General features: G+C 49.1%; 1 protein-coding gene across 1 annotated transcript; it reads right to left on the bottom strand.

Moving 5' to 3' along the window:
• Positions 1-150: 150 nt before the first annotated feature.
• Positions 151-23983, bottom strand: eif2ak3 (eukaryotic translation initiation factor 2-alpha kinase 3). The gene is made up of 18 exons (XM_052086473.1): positions 23480-23983; positions 13227-13356; positions 9278-9472; positions 8925-9058; positions 8529-8790; positions 8267-8435; positions 8022-8147; positions 7813-7935; positions 7519-7745; positions 6969-7078; positions 6752-6874; positions 6522-6671; positions 5877-6429; positions 5004-5177; positions 3927-4100; positions 3735-3836; positions 3592-3654; positions 151-2817 (listed from the first exon to the last, which is right to left on the bottom strand). The coding sequence occupies exons 1-18, from the start codon at positions 23752-23754 to the stop codon at positions 2614-2616; spliced, it is 3294 nt and encodes a 1097-aa protein (XP_051942433.1). The 5' UTR covers positions 23755-23983; the 3' UTR covers positions 151-2613.
• Positions 23984-24858: the final 875 nt, after the last annotated feature.

Below are 24858 nucleotides of genomic sequence, written 5' to 3'. Positions count from 1 at the left end.
TAGAAATACACACACGCACACACACATACTGAAATGCTATCAAATCTAAATGTGATTCATGGTCAAAGGACAACACATTACAATATATATATATTTTTTTTTCCAACAGATTTATTAAAGTCAGACTTGTAAGAAGTCATATTCTCTTGCGAATAAACGCCAACCCCAAACGGATTGATCAACAGCATGGAACATAAATAAAAAGCTAAATCAACATATTTACATTTCTGTATGAACAGAAAAAAATGTGTGCCTTTTCACCCCGAGGAATTTTTTTTTTGTTTTGTTAGTTTTTGCAGAGTAGGACCAAGCTACTTGTCCCATGATATTTTCTCCCCCCTCATCCCCTCCTTCTCTGTCAGAGCCAAACAAAAGGCAGCGAAACCTCCGCAATCAGGAGAGGAACAAAGAGGAACAATCAATGACGATTTGACTTGGACAATGAAGATGATGAGTTGGTGATTGTCCGCAACATTGTGTGCGTGCCTGACTCACTTTAGAAAAATGGCGCGGAAGGCCCAGTGTGTGAACATCACTTGGCTTCCAAAAACGCCATATAACAATTGGAACAACAATAATAATAATAACAAAAACAATCAAAATTGCTCTTAGCCCCAAAACGTTAGAAAACAACCATCTTGGGAGCACACGACGGTTCGTGTGACTCTCAGCACTTGGCGAGCAGGTCACGTGACCGCCATCAGGTCCAGGATTTCGCCGGCTCACGTGGCAAAATTCGGCAGCGGCTTCTTCAGCCCACGCTCAACACCACAAACATTACAATCAGAATTACAAAATCAAGTCATACAATTAGCAGAAAAAACTTTGGAATATTCAGAAGGGGGGAAAAAAAAAAGTATTTTCCCTCCTAAGACTTAATTCGTGAGAAAAAAAATAATTCATCCAAGGAAAAAAAGTCAGAATTAAATTTTATGAGCGGGGGGAAAAAAGTTGTACTTTTGCAAGCATAGAGAATGACATTTTGACAGAAAAATTGAGTCTGAATTTTCTGACAGTTAAATCGTAAAAGCCCTACTTTTCCAACAATAATGTTGAAAAAAAAGTCATTTTATGAAAATGAAACATAAATTGTGAAAAAGAAGTTGTAATTTTCTGGAAATGAAAAAATAAAACGTAATTGTTTCCCTGGAAGTCTATCCATTTCAGAGAGTGAAGTCATCATTTGGAGAAAAACGACCAGAAAAAAAAAAGTTGTAACTGTCAGAGAAAAAAAGTGCACGTTTTGTCAGCTGTAATTTTGCTACAACAAAGTTATAATATGATCCTACAAAAAGAAAAAAGAAAATGTATTTTTCCAGGAATAAAATTCTAATCATATTTCGTGGGGGGGAAAAAAAAAAAGTTCACTTACAAAAGTCGCTATTTTCAGGGCCCTCCAAAAATAGGAACTTTTCTGAGAAGAGTTGAAATTTTCCCAGAATAAAGTCATAGTTTAACGGAAAAATGTCATAATTATGCGAGAATTGTCGCAACATGAGAATTTGGCATTAACCGTCCAAAGATTTTTTTGACTTCATTTTCCCACGACTCTTCTTTTCAGCGTGGTTCCTCATACTTGGGGCATGCCCACATGCACAAGGCTGGATTGAATTAATAATAATAATAATAATAATAATAATAATGGCACTTGGAGGAGTTTACAAAAGAAATTAATTCCAATATAAAAAAAGGTATTGCAGGTTGTCATGTACATGCCCAAGCACTAGGGGGCACTGTACAGGCTAACTGTGAGGCCATTTTGCGATTGGAGAAGAACAAAACCAAGAGCGAAAAAATGTTGTGGGGTGGAGGAGACAACAACCATCTTGGGAACACGAACCACAAAACTGCAGTGAGAAGCGAGCGGTCGCTACGATAAGCGAGTGGTTGTCACACTTCCGAGGTTGCGCTGAAACCTTCCCCGAAGTGCATGTCCTGCTGACTGCCATCATCCTTCGCCCGACGTCCACCCAACAACCACCAAGACTGAAGGAAGCCTTTCACACCGAGCCGCTCGCTGTCAAAATTTTGCGACAAAAATGGGGGGGGGGGGGGGGATTGAATTTTTGGGAGTTTCACGCAGAACAGCGTCATTTCTAGCTGTATTTACAAAGAGGAAAAAAAGTGGCTCTTCTCATGTCAGAGCCTGCCTGTCACAATCGGTACACATGAGGGTTAAATAAAAAAAAATACAAAATAGCAATGTGTTTGCTAAAAATGGCGTGGTGGATGTTCAATCGCTCAGTGTGAAAGGGGTCGGAACAGATGTAGAGTAGGAGTAATCAAAAGCACTGGCTTGGGCCATTCATTTAGTCGAAAGGCAATTCAGATCCTCTCACAGTTCTAACGAAATATGAAAAAAAGACGGTCTTCCTTGTTTTTTTTTTTGTTTTTTGGTCTTCCAAATCAGGCATGAGACTGAAGGCATCTCCTCGTGGTTGTCCTACCTGAGGTGTGGCGTGCGTGCGCGTGTAACCATGGCGTCGGGACTGAAGCATGACCGGAGGAGAGGGGTGGGGGGAAAGTTCAGAGAAGCACTTGGCTGAATTCAGTAGCAGTCGTGTAGAAAATGTTGTTTCCTTGGGGAAGAGAGGGAGGGGGGTGGGGGTTCCGTCAGGTTGCGCAGGGCTGTCGCGGGGAGCGTCCTCCGCCGCCGCCGCCGCCCGTCGATGAGGTGCTGTAGGTACGCGAGCGCTGTCGCACGGCCGCCTGCCGGCACGGAAGCTCCAAATCCGCAAAGAGCGGCAGACAGGTGATGTCCGCTGCCTCCGGACGCTCGGCAGGGATGAGCGACAGCATGCTAAGCACCATGCTTAGCTAACACGTGCAGAAAAAAAAAACAAATATGCTGGTCACAAAAAGACACTCATAAATAGAATGGGAAATATATTGTAATAATAAGAGGGTGATGTTGGAATCTTATGGGGGGGGGGGGCAGGTCGCAATATGCTCAGCTAAGACAAAACCAAACCAACAGCATGTGAACAGGTGCTACGCTAACGCTAGTGAGTAAAATAGAACAGTAAATAGAAGTTGTAGACTGATTTCTTCCTTTTTACTTTTTTATCTACCTTATTTTCTGTCAAATTATTACGGTATATGTTTTATGTTCAACAAACAAACAAGTTGTCGTTTTAAAGGGAAAAAAGTTGATCAGCTAAAAGAAACGCAAGCTACACGCAAACAGGAGCTACGCTAACTCGAATGCTACTGCCAGCGCTAACGCCGCTATTAAAAACACAATCATAAAAATTGAGTCGCATCAAGACTCTCAAGTTGTCATTTGACAGGGGGGGGGGGGAAGTCGCGTAAAGAGGAAAAAGAAGTCACAATATGCTCAGAATTATGTCATTATTTTACACGTATTCCTCAAACACAATATGAATCAAAATGCCGTGTTTAAACTAGCGGAGGCGCATCACAACTTATGATTGTCAAGAAAGTTTTGGGTTGACCTCCACGTTAACGTCCCGGCCAAAAAAAGAACAATTCTTTATCGGTTTCAATCAAACTTTAGTGCGTGTGTGTTAAAATGCATTCAAAAAGTAGTTGCATTTTGCTGCCAACAGGGGTCAGCAGAGGGCCACTGACCTCGTGGAAGTTGTTTTTGGAGAAGGATTCTGGGAAGCGCAGCGAGCGAACCTCCATCAACGTCTGTAAGAAGGGAAGACAACAAACGCATGTGAATTTCCTCGGGCAGGCCAAAGTTAGCGCAGCACATTTGATGGACTCACCCTCACTCTTTCCATCTGCGTCCGAAACGGGTAGAGCAGCTCAAACAGGATCAGGCCCAGAGAGTAAATGTCCACTTTGTGCGAGTACGACTGCCCGGAGAGCTGCCGAGGTTAAAACAACAACAAAAAAACGAATTAGAGGAGGGACCCAGCCACGGTGGAAGCGCAAATGTTCTTGCCTGAACGACTCACCTGCTCTGGGCTCATGTAGAGTTTGGTTCCCACCTGGCCCGTGTGGCGCGTGAGGAGCGGGGCCGGCGTCAGGGCGCACTGCTCGCACTCGTCTTCCTCGTGCTCCATGGCCGTCACCAGGCCGAGGTCGCCCACCTTCACCACGTCGTCCATCGTGAAGAAGATGTTGGACGGCTGAGGAAGCACAACGTGCCGGCAAGTGAATGGGCGGGCATCTAGCCACCGCAGGAAAGCCGGAGCCGGAATCCAACCCGGTACACCACTGCACTGGGAGGTCGACGCGTTTGATCGCCATTTTGCTTACTATACATGAAAAAAAATGTCCTCTTGATTTTCAATGTTTCTATTTTCTGAGTATTCTAAAAGAGTGAACGGAGGAGCGGCTGAAGTTAGCGCAGCACCACACCTGAAAAATCCTGTCAATTGTGATCTTCGGAATGTTTCCGTCTTCCATACGAAAACACTTGATGAGAAATTTAGCATGAGTTAGCATGACCCTTTGGGCACCTGTTTTGTATTTTCAAAAAAAAAATATTTAGTTTTGATATTTCAAAAGGTATTTACGGATAAAGGCATACGGAAGGTCAAGGTTGCTTGGTGCAATTTGGCTACTTTAACAGTCGAGTTAGCACTTTCAGCGCCAATTTTGAAGCTAGCGAGCGGACGCTATGTTAAAACTGATTAATGGTGTGTCATGTTTCGGGATCCAGTTCAGGGACGCCAGAGTCGGAGTTTTGTCCGCCCTCTAATGAGTACCAGTCAAGAGGCGAGCAGCGGCATTTGGGACCAACTGGACATGCTTCATGGAGGACTGGCTTCAAATCACTCTCCAGTTAGAGACTCGCATCCATTTTGTTACCTTTGCGGTGGATGTTTTCATCCAGACTGCAAAAACTCTTGCAAGTGAGGCTACTTGGCCCGGTAAGAATTGAAATTGGCTTTTGTATGTTGGACTTTGTCAACAGGAATCTGTACTTTTATTTGCGCATTTAAGTTGAAACGGTGAGCCCTGAGCTTGGGGTTCCATTACTTTTACGGCTATCGTTCCAGTCCCCGTCCGTGCTCGGCGTCGTTTACCTTGAGGTCCCTGTGCATGAGGCCCTTGCTGTGCAAGAAGTCGACGGCTTCGGCAATCTGCAGGAAAATGTCCAGACACTGGTTGTGCTCCCTCTGCTCGGGGAGGCAGCGCCGGGCCATCCAGTCCTTCAGGTTCTCCTTGCGGCACAGTTGCATTTGGATGTACAGGTACACCTGCGGACAAAACGGAGACACGCGAGCGTCGTTCAAATTCGGCAGCGAGCCGTTGTTGACTCCAGAATTGATGTGGACCCAATACGTTGAATTTGTACTTATCTTGGACCCCACAAAAAAAAAAAAAGATTAAAACGACTAATATTACAGCTAGTAAACTAAAAACCAAACTTGCTTTCACAACTCGGAATTGATAAAAACTCGTGCCGTCAGTTCGACATATTATCGGTATTAATTTAAAACAATTTTAACTCGATTAATTTGATTAATAATTAATTAACTAGATTAATGTGGCACCACATCACAGCGGATGTTACGTTGCTCTAAAATAATCAAATGTGCTCCAAGTTTGAATAACTGCTCCCAGTGAAAAATGTTCATGTCAAATTGAAAATCGAAATTGTTGTTTCAGTAAAACTGATCCACGATTCCATGTTGACGAGAGCATTAAAATGGGAGAAATAGGAGAAAAAGAAATCAAAGGAAATTTTCAATAGATCAAAATCTGTGATTAATTTAATTAATCACTAATTTAATCGTAATTAATTAACTGATTCTGAGTTAACTATGAAATTATAAATTTCAGTCAAGATGAAATAAAAACCAAGAAACCCCGCCCCCCCCCCCCCCCGACTTTAATCCTGAACCAAGTTTGGAGTCTGGAAACCAACATATACAAGCGGCAACAAAATGGCGAACCTTGGGAGACGGTTGCGCTTGTTGGCCGGCCAGAGTCACGGGCAGAGCCAGGGCCAGCGAGTTGGGCCGAGGAGGCGTCGAAGTGGAGGGCCGGCCGTCCTCGGGCCGCGGAGTGTGCGGCGAGGACGAAGCGGACCCCCTCACGCTGAGCGGGTCCCGATGGGTGGCGGCGGAGGCCGAGTCCTCCTCCGCATCCGCTTCCACCTCGGCGTCGCGGTCGCATCCCGAGTCCTCAAAGACAATGTCGAAGGAGGACGAGGTGCAGTCGCTGGGCCGGTGCGGCAGGCAGAGATCGAACGAGTCGGGTGTGTCCGGGCGGTCCGGCTCGGCCTGGCTGTCCTGTTCGGACCCGAGACTATCGTGGCCCAGAAGAGGGTTCGGGGACGCGTTGCTGTTGGTGCCCGCGGTGGTGACCTGCGACAGGTGCCCGTTCACCAATGGAGCAGCGGCGCCGGCGCCCGACCCGCCGCCCGGTGGCGACAAATGGGACACCGGCACTTTGACGGAGAGCGGCTCCATGTGCTCCACGAAGCTCAATGGCGACTCGGTGACACTACGAGACAGAAATATGTCAACTCGGTCTAAGCGACTTTGACGGCGTTTTCGGTTTCACGAGCGAGTGAGTAAGACTTTACGGGGTCTTACCTGGCGTCTTGCAGCCACCTGTGGTCCATCCTCTCCTGCCAGCCCTCGGGAGGGCTCTCCTGCCAGGCGTTGAAGTATCGAATGATGCCGGGATGCTCCAGCTTGGCCAAGGCCTTCACCTCCCGCATCACCTTCTCGCGCGCCACCTCCCTGCGGGAGCCAGAGACCGCCTTTGAACATCGCCGTCGAAACCGCCTCGACGTCGGGGGCCGCGACGACACCGCCGCCACCTGTTGGGCAGTCGGATCCTCTTGATGGCGTAGTTGCAGTCGTCCACTTTGTTGCGCGCCTCGAAGACCACGCCGAAGCCCCCGCGGCCGAGGCACTGCACGGGCTCAAAGTCCGTCAGGTACCTGAAGAGAGGCGCGTACGTACCCATGAGCATACCCGCTTCTCTGTCTGGAACTCGTTTGGTAGTGAAAATGGCGCTTTACGCCAATGACCTACCTGGACACGTATTTGCTGCAGCGCGTTTCCTCGGCGTCGGGCTCTTTGGGTTCCACGACCTCGAGGTCAGTCTTGTCGGTCTGGCACTGCGTCTCGGACTCTTTACGTTGCTTCAAAACACACACCAAAAAAGGGAAGCACATGGGCATCAACTAAGTGAATCCATTATGACCATCTCAAGTCCTTAAGCTTCTTGGTATGACGGTTTCTTTGCTAGGAAAGTCGATGATCGTTTAGTTTGCCCGAACAACAGACCGGCAACCAGCCCAAGGTCTAGCCCACTTTTTTTCACCTAAAGTCAACAAGTAAGAGGCTGTAGTCCACATTATACCCTGAATCTGGCTACCGTCCAGGGTGCATAGCGCTTCTCTTGCCAAAATAAACCGGGATCGATTCCAGTCCATGGTGCACGCCTCTTTTCTCACTTTAAATCAACCGGGACAGGCTCCAGTCCAGATGATACACCACTTTTATGGCCTAATGTCAATTAGGAAAGGCTCCAGTGCCCACTTCTCTTGCCAAACGCTGATGGAGTCGAGGTGGGTCTTACCCTGACGCCAACGGAGGCCGGCGGGTGGAAGAACTTGCGTACGATGTATGTGGTGGCGGTGATGCAGAAGACGATGGTGCCCAGGATCTCCTTCCACCAGGGCAGGAGCAACACGGGGTCTTTGTTCCTGCCGCTGTCGGGCTGCGCCCCGCTTCTTTTGATCACGCTCACCGCGCTGTCCCGCTTCTCCCGGTAGCGCTTGCTGTAGGGGAAGTGGTAGCCGTTGTCTACGGAAGGAAGAGAGGCGGGGTCAAGACGGTCGCTCGGACCGGCTTCCGGGGTCCGGAGTCTCACCGTAAGGATACTGCAGGATGGACAGAGCTCCGTTGCTGTACTCGTCATGGGAGAACTTGTCGTTGTTCAGACACTTGTCGAACTCGTCAAAGCCGACCAAGGCCGGAGTCCGAGACGGGGAATCTGTGGGGAAACGGCGTCGGCCGGGGGTTGTCGCGTGTCGTCGTCACCCTGGCGTTGCGCGCGTGCAAGCGAGCCGCTCGACTCACGGATAAGAGGCTTCCATTTGACGGTCGGTAACGCGATGATGTCCTTCTCGGACCCGATGGCTTTTGACGGGAACTTTTCGGTGATCCTCACCGAGGATTGGAGGTAGAGTTGACCCTGGAACATCCCTTACGTCGGAGGGGGAGGCACAGGATGCAACGGTGAACCTCAAAAGTACTCGCTATAAAACAAATTCATTTTGTTCTATTTTTTTTGTGGCCACACGGGGGCGCAGGTGAACACATACCCAGGTAAACGCTGGACGCCGAAGCATCTTTGGAGGCATCTGGATTGTCGCCGTCATCGTCCTCCTCGTCCGTTTCCGACTGGTTGCTGTAGGCCGTGTCGTCAAACAGGCTGATGGGGGTGACTTGGCCTCCGCCCACCAGCCAGGCAGAGGCGATGGGAGTGCAGAACTGCGACAAGAGGAGTCCATTTGGTACCGGGACCACCGGCCGGGCCTCAATTTGAGCCCGGAGAAGCCAGACTTTTCCCGTCCGGCGACTCACCTGATGTTCCCAGACCAGCTGTCCATCGGGCTCGGTGCTGAAGGCCATCACCTTCCAATCGGGGACGGACACTTTGATGACCAGGTCCAGGTTGTGGTTCTTCTTGTTGGCCGCCTGTTCTTTGGACTCCTCCGTGATAATCCTCTGACGCTTCGCCCGCCGCCAGGGGTCGCCGCCGGCCATCTCCGCCTCCAGGAAGTTGATGGCCGACTGCGCCTCCGGCAGGAGTTTCAGCTCAAAGTTTCCCACGCTGAAGTTCCACCTGAGGACGAAAAAATAAGCGACGGTCTCATTGGCCCGACTTCAAATATCAGGTGGTTAATATCGGCGGGACGCCGAGGACCCGATCCCTTGAAATCGATACCGTGACCGAGCATGGCACTTATGACTACGCACTTTTCCAGTCCCGAACGGGGCCTGATGGCTCGGACCGTCTTCTGGGTCCTCTGAAGCAGGAGCACATCTTCGCTCTCCTCCGTTTCCTCGGGCCTCCAGCGGCTGCAGCCCATCGCCGAGCAGATATAGCGCAGCTAAAGATGAGGACGACGACGACCAAATTAGGGTTTGACACGGTGCTACGCGTTGCGCTAAACTGAGCTGAATTGAAGACAGCAAAGTCCCGGTGACGGGACATCTGTAGGAAATGATCCGCAGAGACGATTCCGTGGCGTGAGCTAGCTTATTCAACTCAAACTCTACTCAATCGTTTACAAACAATCGTTCCGTGCGTAGCCCGCATCCGATCTGACCTTGCCGCTGTAGGCGCCCAGGCCGTAGGTGGTGAGCGACTTGCCGCCGACCAGCACGGTGTCTTCTCCGATGCGGTGGGACGACTCCAGCAGGGACTCCACGCTGAAAGGCACCGCCTCCATACTCTCGCGGTCGCGGTTCCACTGGAACAAGGCGCCGTCCAGAGACGGGATCACCATCTTGCTGCCAAATACCTACGACAGAGACCGGACATAGAACATTCTGGACCAAGGCATTCATATTTCGAGACAGAATTCAAGTTACTCCACCGAGTGATTACGCAATACTAATTTGGTCATTCAACAAAAACGGTTGCGTGTAGAATCTAAATCGGCCCTTCAAAATAAAATACAATCAAATCATTCACGTACACAAAAGTCCAGACTCAGAATCCCGTGAATCTCCGAAAGCCGGCTCCTCTTTGTATTCCGGGGCCGAGTGCGTCATTAGCGATAGCGTTGGAGGCTAACAGAATGAAGAGAGGTCTTGTAGATTTGCTTCCACTTTGCTTGGAATTGTGATTTGTCTTCGGTTTAGCATGCTAGCGTCTTCTTTGCTAACAAAGCTAATCAAAAGCTTTTCAAGCTCACACGGCTATTACAGTAGCTTGCGCATCACGGCCGCTAAACCAAGCGGCTAATTGTTGTCGTGATCGACCAATGGCCGCTTTTGCTCTCTTCGTGCGCAACTTTGTGTCGGGTTGTTTTGTTGTGAGGCATTTTGGGATCTTGCTAGCATGAAATTTTTGTTTTGGTGGTAGCCGCTTGTGAAAAGAAACTCATAAAAAAAAAAAAACTTTTAATGTTCATTTAGTTAGCATGTTTTGTTTTTTCCATGCATTTTAGCAATTTTTTGTTTTTGTTTCGCAAGAGTGGATATTATACAGGTGTGTGTGTGTGTGGGGGGGGGGGTGCATGGTAGGCCAGACAGGATGACATCATTGCAAAAAAAAAAAACCTGACCCCAATCCTGCCAGATCAACAGCTTATAAAGGATTGGACATACAAGACTAATTTTGTCACACAATCTCACGATTTCTATTCATTCTAGAGTTGTTGGGCTTTTTTTTTTTTTGGGGTGGGGGCGCCCTCGTTTCGGACAGCTGCCGGAGTGGAAGATCGATGGTGGCTTCAAAAGTGCCAGAGGGCTGATGTGGCGGCCGGCGGGCAGAGTTGATGTCATCTCTTCAAGTTGATGAGATTTAGCGAGCTAATGAAGAAGGTTTTAACGATGCGGGTGTGTGTGGGGTGGGGGTGGGAGTGGGGGGGGGGGGCGCTGGATGAAAAGCTTTGTGTGCAGGTGAGTCATCTGGCCGCCGATGCTTTCGTCCTCGCCTGTGATCCGACGCAAGTTAACGCCTGTAAATGGATGCATTTTTTTGCTAGCATCCAAATGAGCGCGACGCAGCGACCTATCGTTTGTCACTTTTAACGTCCGAGGCTCCGCGTTTTGACGCCTCGTCGAGAAAGACATCGAGGGACAGACAAAAAGGTGACTGAGGCGCTCCATTTCTTGGGGCCTGCCGCACCTCCACTCCATTTCCCTTTCGCGACCAGTCCGTAGAACACGTGTGTGTGTGTGTGTGTGTGTGTTTTCTACTATGTAATGACATCATCTGTGGGCCCAAAGCATTACCTCAGTCTCCTAATCACACACGCGTGCACACTGCCCCCCCCCCGCACCCGGCCCCCCCCTCCCTTCATCGCCAGCATGACTCATTCCACTTTGATTGACAACCTTGTTCTGACCTTTCGACACACACACACACACACACACACACGTTTCTTTTTGTGCAGACAAAGCAGTTTTGTGTTTGTCGATCTAAAAAAAGAGCAATAAAAAAAAACGGCGCAGATCGGTGCACTGCGGGGGATTGGGGGGTGGGGGGGGGCGCAGCAGGTGACTGGTTGCCTCTTCCCACGGCGTGTCGGGGGGCCAGCCAATGGCGCGGCGGCAGAGCCCTCCCCAACGGGACCCTAATCACCGAGCAGACTGTCTTCTGCACACGGAAGACGCAACGACGTTAGCGCGGGTCGGGGGAGGGGGGGGCCGCGCATTCACAAAACGAGGAGGAAGACAAATTCACAACCCCCCCGCACCCCCCGGCAAAAAAAAAAAAATCATAACACATGACGTCACGGCCAAGCGAGCAAATTCGGAGCTGGGGGTGGGGTGGGGGGGGGCAGACTTACTTCTGCTCTGGCATATGTCAAAGCTAACAGGTGAAACCTGAAAAAGCTTGCTCACACACACGCACGCCTCTCATTTCTTTGTTTTGTTTTGAACGAGAATTTCAAAAGGAGAATGTTTTTTTTGGGGGGGGGGGCGGAGCCTGCTCTTGAACCACGCTGGCTTTTTTTTTTTTGCAAGGCGTTCGGTACTCACTCATATCTTTTCCCGGTTGAGACCCTCTTCCCACACATCCACATTGAAAACCTTGTCAAGCATCCGCGGCAATGGAGGAGTTAAAAAAGTCAATACAAATAGAAAATGGCGACATTTCGATGTCGATCAGCGAGCGTATTGCCGTCGTTGTGATACCGCCGACAAAAGTTGCCATTGTCAAGGTGACATTGTTGTGGAGATGGAAATGCGAGTCTGCGCTGCAAGCTTCCTTCGGGGGGAGTTTGACACTTTGGAACCTCGGAGGAGAGAGACCCCCCCAACAAAACCCCACAAAAACCCACTGTGTCTGAAGTGAGAGCTTTACGTCTAAATTTAGAATGGCAGACTTGAAGAGACCCGTGCACATATTTCGCCCCCCCCCCCCGCCGCCCCCCTGAGTCAAGTGTGAAGTGTGAAGTTGGAACAAAGTACCTGATCCAAACAATGGCAGGCAGGCTGCCTTTTGCTCACCGCAATGGTTTGGGAGGCGAAGGGGGCGTGGCTAGACAGCGTGCCGAAAGCCGATTGGTGGACAGCCAATGGACAGTTGCGCAAGACAATATCAAAGGTTCTTTTCTAAGTTTAAAAAATAAACACACACACACACACACTTAACCTTGTTTGAACCTCTACCCATGATTTGAAAACCTTTTCTTGAAACCCCGAATCTTTTCTTGCAATCGAAACTTTAATCACAAACTCGGGCTCGAAATCGTCAAGCCAAAGCCGTCATCTGAATCCCCAACCTGGGCTTGAACAACTAAGGCCACTTTTTCAAATCCTCGTTTGAACGACGCTTCGCGCGAGAGTCGAGCGGCGTCCGGAGCGGTCGCCGCGATGCCGCCCCCTTGTGGCCGGTTGAAGCCGGCATGCGCGCGTTGTTCCAACACGAGCTCCGACAGCGTTTGCGCGTGTGTAAACCTCAGCGGCTCAACAAAAGCGGATCATCCTCCAGGCAAAAAGCGCTCCTCCGAGTGGAGGGAAAACAGGTGGGGGGCGGGAGGGGGGGGGGCGGGGTGTCATCGTGTTTACATGTTCCAAATGTAGGCAACGCCCACGCCTGCCCGACTGTTCAATGTGCAGCGAGTTCAGCGGCTGCTCTTACAGAAGGGGGTGGGGAATGGGGGGGGGGGGGCGCCCCTGGAGATCTCGTTAAGAGGAAAAATGTATCCTTGACCTCCGAATGGAAGACGGAGGCATATATTTTTTTTTCTTTCCTCTTTTACAATCGTGCCGTCATGCGTCTGGCGCGCCTGCCCGGCGTTCCGTCTCTGCGTCACATCAGAGCTCGCCGTGGGGCCTTCTGACACCAGGGCGCCGGCGCCCCGACAACACTACTGGCTTACGGGGGGGGGGGGGTGAAGCGGCCTCACGCCGCTTCCTGTCAGATTCGAACGAAAAGTTAAAGAATCACGTCTTAATGCTAACAAACGACGCCAATGTGGCACTTTTAAGCAGTCTTTCAACTGTGTGGCTATTGGAACACAAATGTTGCAGCAACACACGCAGACAGACAATATAACAACAACTGTGTTAGAAACAACCGGGTGGGGGGGTGCGTACCTCAGGTTTGCTGAGACTGGAGGACACCAGGCACCCGGAGCCGACGTCCATGTCCCACTGCTTGCGCCCTTGATTGTGCGGATCCAACGCTGAGATGCGGCCGTCCAGGGTGCTGATGATCACCAAAGACCTGCGCAAAGAAATCCAACCATCAAGCAAAACATCATTTGGGCGCTCACACTTTTCCAAGTCCAAGGTCAGTCCAGGTTCGAAATCCAATCGCCCTCCCACTTCAGTTGTAAACCTTAAACCTGGCCTGAAAGGCAAACGTCAACCCCCCCCACCCCCCAAAACCTGACTTCAAACTCAAATTAGAACGAGCAAACTTTGCGCAACCCCCAAACGTTAGCTTGAAACCCCGACGTGACAGTTCTTTGTTTTTGGGCTCTTTTTACTCCGCCGTTGTCTCAAGATGCTCGGGCGGAGCATTTTGCTGAGGTTTCATGGCGAGCGGCGCCCTGTTGTGTGCAGGACGACGTTTTGGCGACATAAAAGATGGCCGACATTGCCTGAAATGTCGGCCCCGCCCTGCGCGCCGCAACGGCTGTCAATCAAGTGCCAGGCTGCAGGGGCGGACGGGGCGCTGCTGCGGGAGTGGAGAGTTGGCCAGCGGCATCCTGTGCTGGGGTTAGGACCTCCAACCCCCCCCCCCCCAAAAAAAAATGCATGGCAGTGACATTTAATGCTAAAACCTGAACCTCTAATGTTATTCAAGTCAACCCCTCACGATTGATCAATAATCGCATGTGATGAAACTGCCCCCCTCGGAGGAGCCACCCGTCGCCCCCTACAGTCGGTAAAAAGATGACGCCGGCCGGCATCGCTCGCCCCCAAGCAGCCGCTACTGATCACACCTAATCTGCGATCGATGGCGTTTATTGAACAGCCCTCATGCATCAAGGGGCGCCCGCGTGCCGGGGGTGGCGTCGGACCGCAGACGACTAAAACGAGGATTAAACTCAATCGATGGGAGGATGTTTCCTCTGGTTTGGAGGGCTAACATCTGCAACTACCCTTTGCCGCGCTACAGACTAATTCACATATCACAGTCGGGGGCTGAGGAAGACATCAAAAGAGGGCTTGGGGCGGGTGGTCTAGTTCTTGATTTTTTTTTTTTTTTTAACATCTGACCAAGGCGCAGACATATCGGGGTCACTTTCCCGCCATCAAATTAAGCCGAGTGAGGCTCACCAGTGAACGCTAAAAACGCAAACATTGTCACAAGCCATCAAAGACTATCACAAAAAAACAAAAAAACCCCCAAAACAAAACAAAAAAAAACCGCTCCAGGCATTATCAGACGTGCGAAGAAAAAAAAAAACAAGTTTGTTCCTCTCCGGACCGCCAATGGGGGGGAAAAAAAAAGAAGAATCCAGTCACCCTCCCGATTGGCTGTCGGGCCTTTCAAATGTCAAGCTGATTGGCTGTTGCTAAGCAGCGGCACGGGGACCCGCCCCCTACCCAAGCGCTGCCGAGGAAGACAAACAACAAGTCGACACGGACTAGAACGAGTCGAGAAGGCTTTGGTGGACTGCTGAGAAAGAAGGAGCGAGGGCTAAGTAGCATGATGCTAATAATGGACTAAATGAGCGCCGGCCCAGACAAATAAAAGGCCGCGTATAAAAAAGTGGTTTCTCAAAGCCAAGAGGGAACGGGAGGGGGGTGGGGGGGAGGCAGCCCCACGCAGTCTTTACAACTGGGGGCGGCTTATTGACAATGGTGGCTGTCAAAGCCGACCGGGGAACCGTGAACGGCATCTTGGCACTCACACACACACACACAATAAATCACCGTTAATAAATAAATAAATATGATACGGAAGCCGACATGCCCGTCAAAAATCAATGCCGCCCCCCCATGCTAGCTTTACGCCAACCGATTGGAATTTATCGTCACATCAATCTGACATCAAAAACGGCGACGTTTGTTTGCGCGCAAAGGATGCGTCGCGACAGGAAGCGGTGGTGGCGCTATTTATTTTTTTTTAGAACAAAAAGGTGCGATGATGGTACGAGCGGGAATTCGATTGGGTTGTCGACATGTCTTTGCTGGTTCCGCTTTGAGGGGAAACGGTATTATTTGGATGAACCTATTCTTGGAAGATTATCCGGGGGAGGGAGGAAAAAAAATGCAGAAGAAATGACGATGAATGAATGAAACGAGTCTTCCCTAAAAAAAATGAATTTGTTATTGCTCCATTCCGACTTTTTTTTTCTTGAAAACGGGCATGGCCAAGTCCACATTTTGGGAGCCAACTTTGGAACTTTTCAAACCGCCTTCTCAGGACAGCACGGACGAGTCGACTTGAATCACATATAGAGCATTTTTGGGGTGGTCTTGAAAGGGCATCCTGCGCGTCAGGAATTGCTTCATGGCCTTGTCAAACCCGATGACTCGTTTCCAATCAATAAATAAAGAAATCAAGAATAATGCCTGTTATTGTGGATTACATATGACAATTTGGAATTTTTGTTAGCAAGCGTCATGAAACTTGACCTGCTTGATTTGCTTTATCGGGCCACATAAAGTGATGTGGCGGGCCACAACTGGCCCCTGGGCCTTGACTTTGACACCTGTGATTAGGACGAAAGTAGTGTTCGGGTCTTTTGTTCGCGCGGCGCCGTCAACGCGGCGTCGTAGCGCCGAGCGCTTCTTCCACGGCGACGGGGAGCCAATTAGGCTCGCTCCCACGGCTCCTCCCCCCCCCCCTCGGAGACAAGCTCGCACTCGCGGGAGTCGCCCAAATCAGCTGTAAGCACGCACTCCATTGAAAGAAACAAGCGGCGTGTTGACATACGGCCGGTCTCCGAGGAGAGCCGCCGCGGCCAATCGGCAGCGCGCAGGCTGCGGCCGCCAGCCAATCGGGCCCGCGTTGTTTCCCCGCCGCGCGGCCCAATGGGCAAGCGGCCGGGCGCCGGGCCGGCCAATGGCAGCGCCGCGCCGCCTGTCACCATGCGACGGGAAGAGCGCCGAGGAGCAACCAAAATACGAGCGCGTGGGGAACACGTGGTGGGGAGAAAAGTTATGAATGCGGCGCTCGGCTCGGGCGGCCGCGCCCAACGGGAAAAACGCCGAGCCCTTCCTTCTTGTTGCACCAAAATGCGTTTTCGGCACTTGTTCGTCGCGCAGGCTGGCTGCCGCGCTTTTCGTAGGCTGCGAAAAAGGAAACGCGCAAGCTTTTCGGGTCTCCCTCCCGTAAGCGTCGGCAGAAGCACGCGATGTCTTTCACACACACACACACACACATGAAAGGAATTTAGGACAAGGACACGCGTGACAAATTCGATTCCGACAATGAAAGTAAACAACTGTCGCATTATTTTGACGTCATAAAAGTGGCCCCAAAAAAAGGTATTCAAGGGGGAAGAAAAAGGGATCAGGAGCGAAAATAACTCAAACGCTTCAATAAAATGACAACTTTTTTTGGACATTTATGTCGTTCAATGTACTGCAAAGTCGCCGGAGTCCATTTGATCAATTCGCTATTAGATAACTGGCGAAAGGTAAGCTACATGCTAACCACATATCATGTCATGGAGGGGGAGAGGGTTGACTTGCGCAATAACAATCCAACGACTTTACCGGCTCGTTTGAAGGATTTTGGAACATGTTTGTACGTTTGAAGGATTTTGGAACATGTTTGTACGTCGGCCCAGGCAAAAAAAACAAAAAAAAAGTTAACGTTAGACCGATCAATTCAGTAATTATACTTCCAGGAACTTTATTTGGCAACTTATGCGAGCCAAAATGGATGCCATGTCATGCTGGAAGGTAATCGGATGGACGGTCTTTCAATTAAGCGTCTCCCGAATGTCTTTTCAATCCACCCAGCTCAATTTAAGAGACATTTAGAGAACATCTCTCCGTCTTCGCCGGGGCAACCGCAGAGGCAAGGGTGTGGTTTTTAGGCAGGTTTAAAAAATAAAAATACAGCGAGCAAGCAAGCAGACCACTTCCTCGCAATGCAGAAGCGCAGCGCTCTCCTTCTCTTTCTCATCCCACGTCGGCTCACACGCGCTCGAATCCAAAAGTGTGTGGCGCCGCGCGGCGCCGACGGCCGCTGATTGGCCGCGCGCTCGCCGCCCCATTGGTTGTTGCCAAGCAGTGAACGCGGCGAAAACAAGACAGCGTGGTCCGGGCGGCTACCGGCTCCTGCCTTGTTTTTCCTCTTTGCTCGCTCGCTCTCTTTCTCCGAGTCCCACCTATTTTTTTGGGGGGGGGGGGGTTCTGCGCTTTTGCCCCACCCAAAGTGCTGCAGTGCTGCAGGATGTGTCCTGCTGCCGAGTTGTCAAAGTCGCCGCTGACCTCGTAAATCCAATCTGCCGCATGGGGCTGGGGGCAACTTTTCCCAAATCAAGCAAACAACAACAATTAGCCCGTTTGAAAACTATGCGCGCGTACAAGACGAGCTTGACAACTCAAGTTTGCGGCAATCGAGCTGCGCCTGGCGGTGCGAATTTGGTTGCAGTATGACCAAAACGCCACATGTTCACCTTTCAAAAGAAAAAAAAACGTCACCACCACATGGCCGCTTGGGTCCCAAATGCGGACTTCCTATCTGTTTCCAGACCTGGCGGCCGCCTTTTTGTGAGTCTGTGACTGAATTCCACATCGCTCAGTCAAACCTCGTTTTAAGGCCTGCACGAATGCCTGCGTCAGACCAAAACGGCAATGAGCTGTGAATCTTATAAGCGTGGCTTCTTGAGACCCTTTGGTGGGTCCTATGGTGACAAACCCGTATTTTCCGGCACAGATTTTCAATTCAAGAAACTTTTTTTAAATAATCATGCTTCCACTTATGATAGAGATGCCTTCCACATTTCAAGTTGCTAAATGAACCTGCTTTTGAGGGGCGTTAAAGCCCAAAATGGCAGACTTCTTGAATCTTTTTGGGCATGGCTTCTTGAGACATTTTTTTTTGGCGGGGGCGGGGGGGGTTGTCTACACAAAGAATAATACTACAAAATCAAATTTTTATAGGTCAAACGGACTAAAATGGAGACGGCGCTTACAAGGCAAAAATGGCAGACTTCCTCCTGTTTTTGTGGGTCTAGTCATACCTACCAAATTTCGACGCTCAAATGAAACTCTTTCTGAGGACCAAATTGAATCCGATCAATTGTAGCGGCAACACGCATTGGCCGACTTCCCGCATCTCTTCGGCGATGTCGTTTGGAGAAATGTTTTGTGGGTGAGTCTACTCATGATCGACGTGTTTACCGAATGACAATGGTGATAAGTCAAACTGGTTTGTTTTTCAGGTCAAACCGCCCCGTTGCGTCAAATGGTTGCTCACTGCGTATTTACAGGACTTTTGGGGGGGGGGGGCGGGGGGGTGCAACGACACATGACGGAATCGAGAATTTGTTTGTCCTCAGAACAACGACGACAAAGAGACAAAACAATTTCAAGCTGGGTGAACTATAAAACGATAACGAGAACGCACCGGATGAGATAAGATAAGATGACGTCATAGGAAAATAAAGCAAAGCGGCGGCAGGCGCGCTCGAAAACTTTCCCTCTGGCTTTCAATCACAGCCTCAAAGTGGCCTTTCGTTTTCAGGACAGCTTCTATTTATAAAATCTCCCCAGTTACCGCCACGCAAGGACTCAAACTAAGTCAGCAGGACAAAAAAAAAAAAATGGATGAAAACATCAACTCTTGCAGCTGCTCCTCCTCCGCAAACTAATTCTAGGCAGACCCGTGTGGCCCCGGCGCTCAAATCGGGAGTCGCGGCCCGTCTCCGCAACGCCATTGGCCGCCGGGACGGTCGGCCCGGCGCATTGGCTGTTGTTGCTAAGCGAGTAGGACTGCCGCACGGCGGAGGTGTCAGAGCCTCGGGGGGTAATGGGGGGGCGGCGGTACAAAGGAAGGTGGGGGAGCAGGTTCAAGCCACGCCGCCATCCTCGCACCTGTGAGACGCGGCAGCCGACGGGACTCGAATTCAACTTTTTGGTTTTGTGGCTAACGGCAACACAAGTACAGTTCAGTCGTAGTTAACTTTTTTGGGGGTCAAGATTTTGGAATATGCGGGTCAACGAAAGACACTAAATTCCACAACAACAACAGAAATTGTAATACGGTGGTAGCAAAGTTTAACAAGCCCCAATGTGATTTTTGTTTTCGGGTCCTAAATTGCAGAAAAAGCACAAGGATGTACGCTATGGAACATTTCGACTTTGGAGTACAATGTACATTTCAGTTGTATTTAACTTTGAAGCTCAACACAGTTCATTCAATTCTAGCAGTTTGGTTTTTTTAAAATGTGATTTCGGTGCGTAGTTTTTCCCACTTGACGTTTTTTGTGTACGACATTTTAATTTTCATGAGTTTTTTTTTGTGCACGTTTGGACCCTCAAAATGAGCGTTGTTTTCTTGGCCAACAGCGTTTTTCGCAGAACAATTCCAAAACTTTGTGCTGCAACATTGCGAAGGCCCGAACACTCTGAAAAAATGCGGGGTGACTCCATTTAAGCCGCTAGAGGGAAAAAAAAATCCCCCTGTAGCCAGTAGGTGGCACTACCGCTACTGTTAAAAAAAAAAAAGTTTAATTGCGCGGGCAAGTTGCAGCGGCTTTGTCAAGTGAAGGCCACGCCCACTTTTTTCAAGTGAACTCAATTTGGCCGACTTGCTGTTAGATTTCACATATGGCTCCAAGATACTTTTTTTTAAGGTCTTGGTCTGTTACATCTACCACCAAATTTTTTTTGGTCTTGGTGAAAGGTATAACCGTTGGCTGCTTTGTTAAAACATCCTAGGGGGCACTAGTGAGCCCTTTTTAATTATTCAACAATAAACTATTGCTGATTCTTGCCAGGCCTGGCGTTTTTGTGCACGTTTTCATCCTGAAGGCCCAAAAACTCCCGCGGGCAAATATGAACCACATCTGATTAAGATTTTTTTTTTTTACATAGCCAGTAGGTGGCGATCCTCCTGACAGACGGATGGTAAGCAGCCACGCAAACCTCCAAGGATCTGGCATGAGGCAGCAACATGCTTCTCCTGTGAACAAGGTGAGCGGGGAGGGGATGGGGGCAGGTGGGAATTTCGATAACAAAGGGCGTCACACACACACACACACACACACACCGTCTTGTCGGTGTTCTTGAAGCCGCACCGAGCGCAACCGAGACATCCCCCGATGATCCGTTGTCATCATAAAGAAGGACGCTCTTTAGTTCTATGGCCTTCCATGTCTTTTGTAAAGAATTCACACGCGTCCTCCATTTGGTTTGATCCCCATAAAGGAGCGGCGCGTTTATTTATCGTATTTTATCTTTTTTTGTTGGTCATCCTTTATGACTTTTATGTACATGACGCATACATTGTGGCTCGCACTTCAAAAAGCCCCCCTCGCCCCCCCACCCTTTCTAGTCTTCCAAGGCCGGGCCTGATAAATGAATGACAAATTTCAGATCATTCCGTTTTTTTTGGTTTTGTTTGTTTTTTTTGCACTGACTCTCGATCGACGCATTCGCAGGAGAGACGGTCGACAACGCCGGGAATATTTGGCGGTCACGCTAATGGAAATAGAAAGCCCATTTGGGGGCCTTGACGCTTCCCGCCCCCAAAAACATGGAGTGCTGTTCCCCAAGCTAGCTAATTTAGCATGTCCTGACATTTGCATGATTTCAAAAACAAATCATTTGAAACCCCCCAAAAACTTCATATTAGTTTGAATTTTTTTCTTTAAATGCCACAACATCCCGCACGAGTGCAATATGACCTGGTGGACAATTAATCCAGTGAGGTTCCCCAGCGGGTGAAGTGAGCGACTCAACCCCCGCCCCCCCGACGACTTTGCACTTTTGGCAGCGTTTTGGTGTCCCGATTCTCAGGTTGACGTGATCCTATTTCTCATTAACTGTGTGCCGCCTTTCTGTTTTGAACAAGTTGTTTTAGTGCCCATTAATCAAACATGAAACAGACCGTCCGTTCCCACCCCCCCCCCTCAAAAATACAAACATCCAGCCGAAAAAAAAAACCCCAGCTGAAACGATGCGTCACAATTTCCACTTGTGAAAACGTGACGGACACGCGGGGAGAGTATTGTTACATTGCCTGTCTACATGCTCCACCGTTTGTGTTCACATATCCACCGCATGAAAGGTTTGTGATGCCACAAGGGAGATGCTATCCGTTAGCCCGTCCATGGCGTTTTGTATTGATTGTTAGCATTGAGCTAAATGGACCTACATACATTCACATTTTCGTGGATTTTTCTTTTTTCTTATATTGCTTGAATTTTGGGGGGTCTTTTTTTTTTAATCAAAAATGCAGACCGAACATTTACCAGTGGAGGGTTTTTTTTCTAAGAATTCAGGGCCTTTAAAGAACGTTTTGGGGTTTTTTTTGCAATGCATTCCAATGGCCGCCAATTACAAGTGGACTTTTGTCTGCGCGCTCTTCGCGTCCGCTCTCTCGTTGTTTAAAATGCACAAATGTGAAGTCGTTTTTGTTTCAAACGTTGACCGGCCCTGAAACAACTTGAAGAATCATCTCTCAAGTGTCTTGCTTGTTGCGCACCGCCAGGAAGCGCAGGTAGGGCAGCGGCCAACTGTGTTAGTGGAGCAGACAACGGCGCGGCACCCGGGGCTTGTTTTCTTTCGTTACGAGGGCGAGCCTCATCAATAAAAAAGTTGGACGGGGAAAATGTACGCAAGTTCCATAAGGCCGTGCGCATTCAAAAGCTTTTGATCCGTTTCACTCTTTTTTTTTTTTTTTTATTAATCCTGAACCGCGGCTTGCAAAAAGACACGGGCGAGCGTGTTTAAAAATACCACACAGAGAATAATTTAACGCTTAGGGTGAATGAGCCGAGGCGGCGGCGTGAAAAACACACTGCGGCAGACGCATTCAAAGCGGGGGTCGGGGTTCAATCAATGTGTGCGTGCCGCATCTCTCTCACGTTGACACATTTGCACAACTTTGCAGACCAAACTTGAACTCTTCAGCCTCATGTCCTTCATGTAAAAAAAATGATTCTTACAAATTCTGTCTTGCCAACAGAAATAGCAACATTCGACCCCTAATATTGTCATTTAATACCAACACAAAAAAATAAACAAATCGCAACTACAATATCAGATTATTATCCATAAATGTTTAGGGTTGAATTAAAAGTTTTAACTTTGACTAGCAGTCTTTGAAGCGCTCCCAGCGACAACTTCACAAAACCGGACCAAGCGAGTACGATGTAAACACAAGTCCGATTGCGATGATGTCACTTCTAAAGACTTTTTCATGTTTCATGAAACAATGCCAGCTGCATCTCGACACATGCCAGAATTAAATCAATCCAATAAATAATGCTCAGTTTTCATAACAATAAGGCTCTTGATGTACAGCAGCAGTGCAAGAGAGCTTTTTCATGATGGTAACCTGACAGGAAAGACTCAAAAGAGCTCCCAGCACAGTTGTGCGCACCCGCGAGCTACAATGTCAATCATAACCACATTCCGACACACATATCAACCCTCGGTTCGACGAGCAAGCTCTGAAAATGCGGCTTATAGCACCCAAAAAATGCGGCTTTTGCGACACGAATCCGGCCGCTAATGCAGCAGTCCGTTCCGATGTGCCTCATGACGTGACCCGGGGTGGCGATTTTTAGCCACGGAGCAAACAGGCTACATTAAAACATTAAAAAAACGCGCTGGGTAAACTTAACAATAAAAAAAGAAGTATTATGCTGCGCTTTAAGGGGTCTGCTTTGGATACGAAATGGAGGAAGAAAAAAAAAGTTTGCTTGTGGAGCGTGTTGTGCCGTCGCCCGAGCGGAGCTGCTACATCACCCCCGCCCACAATCGTTGACCACAACGTGCGCTAAAAGAAGCAAAGTACACGCTTCAAAAGTTCGATTGCAGTATTACCAATTTTCCACCACCTTAAGGAACGTGGCAATTTCTCCGCTTGATTCGCGTTCGTGGACACTTTGACTGGCCCCGATTTCCATTTAAAGAATTTAATTGATGCAAGAAAAGTTTGAATTTTAGGAATAACGGAAGTTAAAAAAAACTGTCGCTAACTTGCTGGCTGTTCTTTTTGTTGTTGTTGTTGGTTTGATTTGATTTGGTCGCATTAATGTGACGTACAAGTTATTTCGGTCATCGAATCCAAACGAAAGCTTTGAAAGCTGATTTATATAACCGCTTCGTGGGGAAAAGGGGTGATCGTGTGATGATGTTAGGCAGCTCGGCGGCGGCGGCGTCGTCGTCGTTGTCGTGTTCCGAGTCATATCCGCCTCGCCTACCTCCTCATTGGGACACTTCCGTGGCGTTCTCCCCCGCAGGACCCGTCGTCCTCGGCGGCAGTCGGCCCGTTCTCCACGTCCTCCACGGTCACATCCGCCACCCCCGGGGGCAGCCTGACCGCTTGTCCATTGCCCGAGCCCCTTGAGGCTAGCTGGGGCTCTCTGCCGGCGACGACGTAGCCCAAAGTGTGCAGGGTCCCGAGGCCGATGACCACGTTGAGGAGCAGGAACGACAGAGAAACGCTCACGCTGCCAAAGCGAAGCCCCCTTTCCATTTGGAAGGCTGGCACATTAGTGAAGCAGGAGATTCACATGCCACTAGTCGGCCGTGTAAATCTTTACATGCTAAAAAAAAATATTTCCTGCTATGAGTGTCAATAAAAGTAATGTCGCGGTTTGCCCTCAAGTGCCCTTTATTCTTTGAATTAATGTAAACACAGCCACGGGAAGGGAACTCCGTGTTTTCGTCTTTATACTTGATGCAAGACTTGCCGTGGTTACGACTCAAAGACCCGCCTTATTTCCATACCGCGATTGGACGATGAAAAGCACGCGTTCGTAAACCTACTTTTCATTGGTCGCCAAACTGTCAATCACTATAGCGGTATACTTAGCACAAGGTAGTTGGACCGCCTACCCGTCACTCACGGCGAAGCCCGCGGAAACGGCCAGCTTCAATAACAGTGCATTTCATTGGCCGAGTCGCCTGCCGCTCGAGGCGACGCGTGCGCAGATCCACAAGTTTGTGATTGGATGGGTATTTCCAATCGGTGAGATGATCCTGGTAAACGTCGACGCGATTGGCTCAACACGTTGCCCTGTTTACTAGAAGCGAAAACTCCATAGGATAGTCCAGTCGTCAATCATCGGCCGTTGTTGAGTCGCCCGACGCAAAAACACCAACGTGGCTCCTCCAGTCGACAGTGGTTGCGAGATTCCCTCTTCCTGGTCACGGGTTGTGTTTCAACTATCAAGTCGAAACTTTTTTTTTTTTAAAGACGTCATGTCCATAATCGAACACTTGATTAAAAACGGGTAAAGACTACAAGTACTGATTCAACTTGCGCTTATATAAAGAAATACGGGAGGCTGAAACGTACCACAGACCACACTGGAATTAGTCCACTAATTAGTAATATAATAAAAAAACATAATCGACCTATATTTTCCTTCAATACAAAAAAAAAACAATTCTTGCCACAACTAAATGTCTTTTAACAACAAACAGCTGATACAGTACTGTATTTAACGTTGACTGCAGCGTTCTGGGAAGCTTCACAGCGCCACCATGTGGCACGACATAGCATTCACGCCTCAACAAACACCTTTTTATTCGTTTGACCACTCCCTAAAAATCAAACTGTGTTCCGGATTGTTGT

Source organism: Hippocampus zosterae, chromosome 14 (assembly GCF_025434085.1).
Source record: "Hippocampus zosterae strain Florida chromosome 14, ASM2543408v3, whole genome shotgun sequence".
Lineage (NCBI taxonomy): Eukaryota > Metazoa > Chordata > Actinopteri > Syngnathiformes > Syngnathidae > Hippocampus > Hippocampus zosterae.
This window is presented reverse-complemented; position numbering and strand designations above follow the sequence as displayed.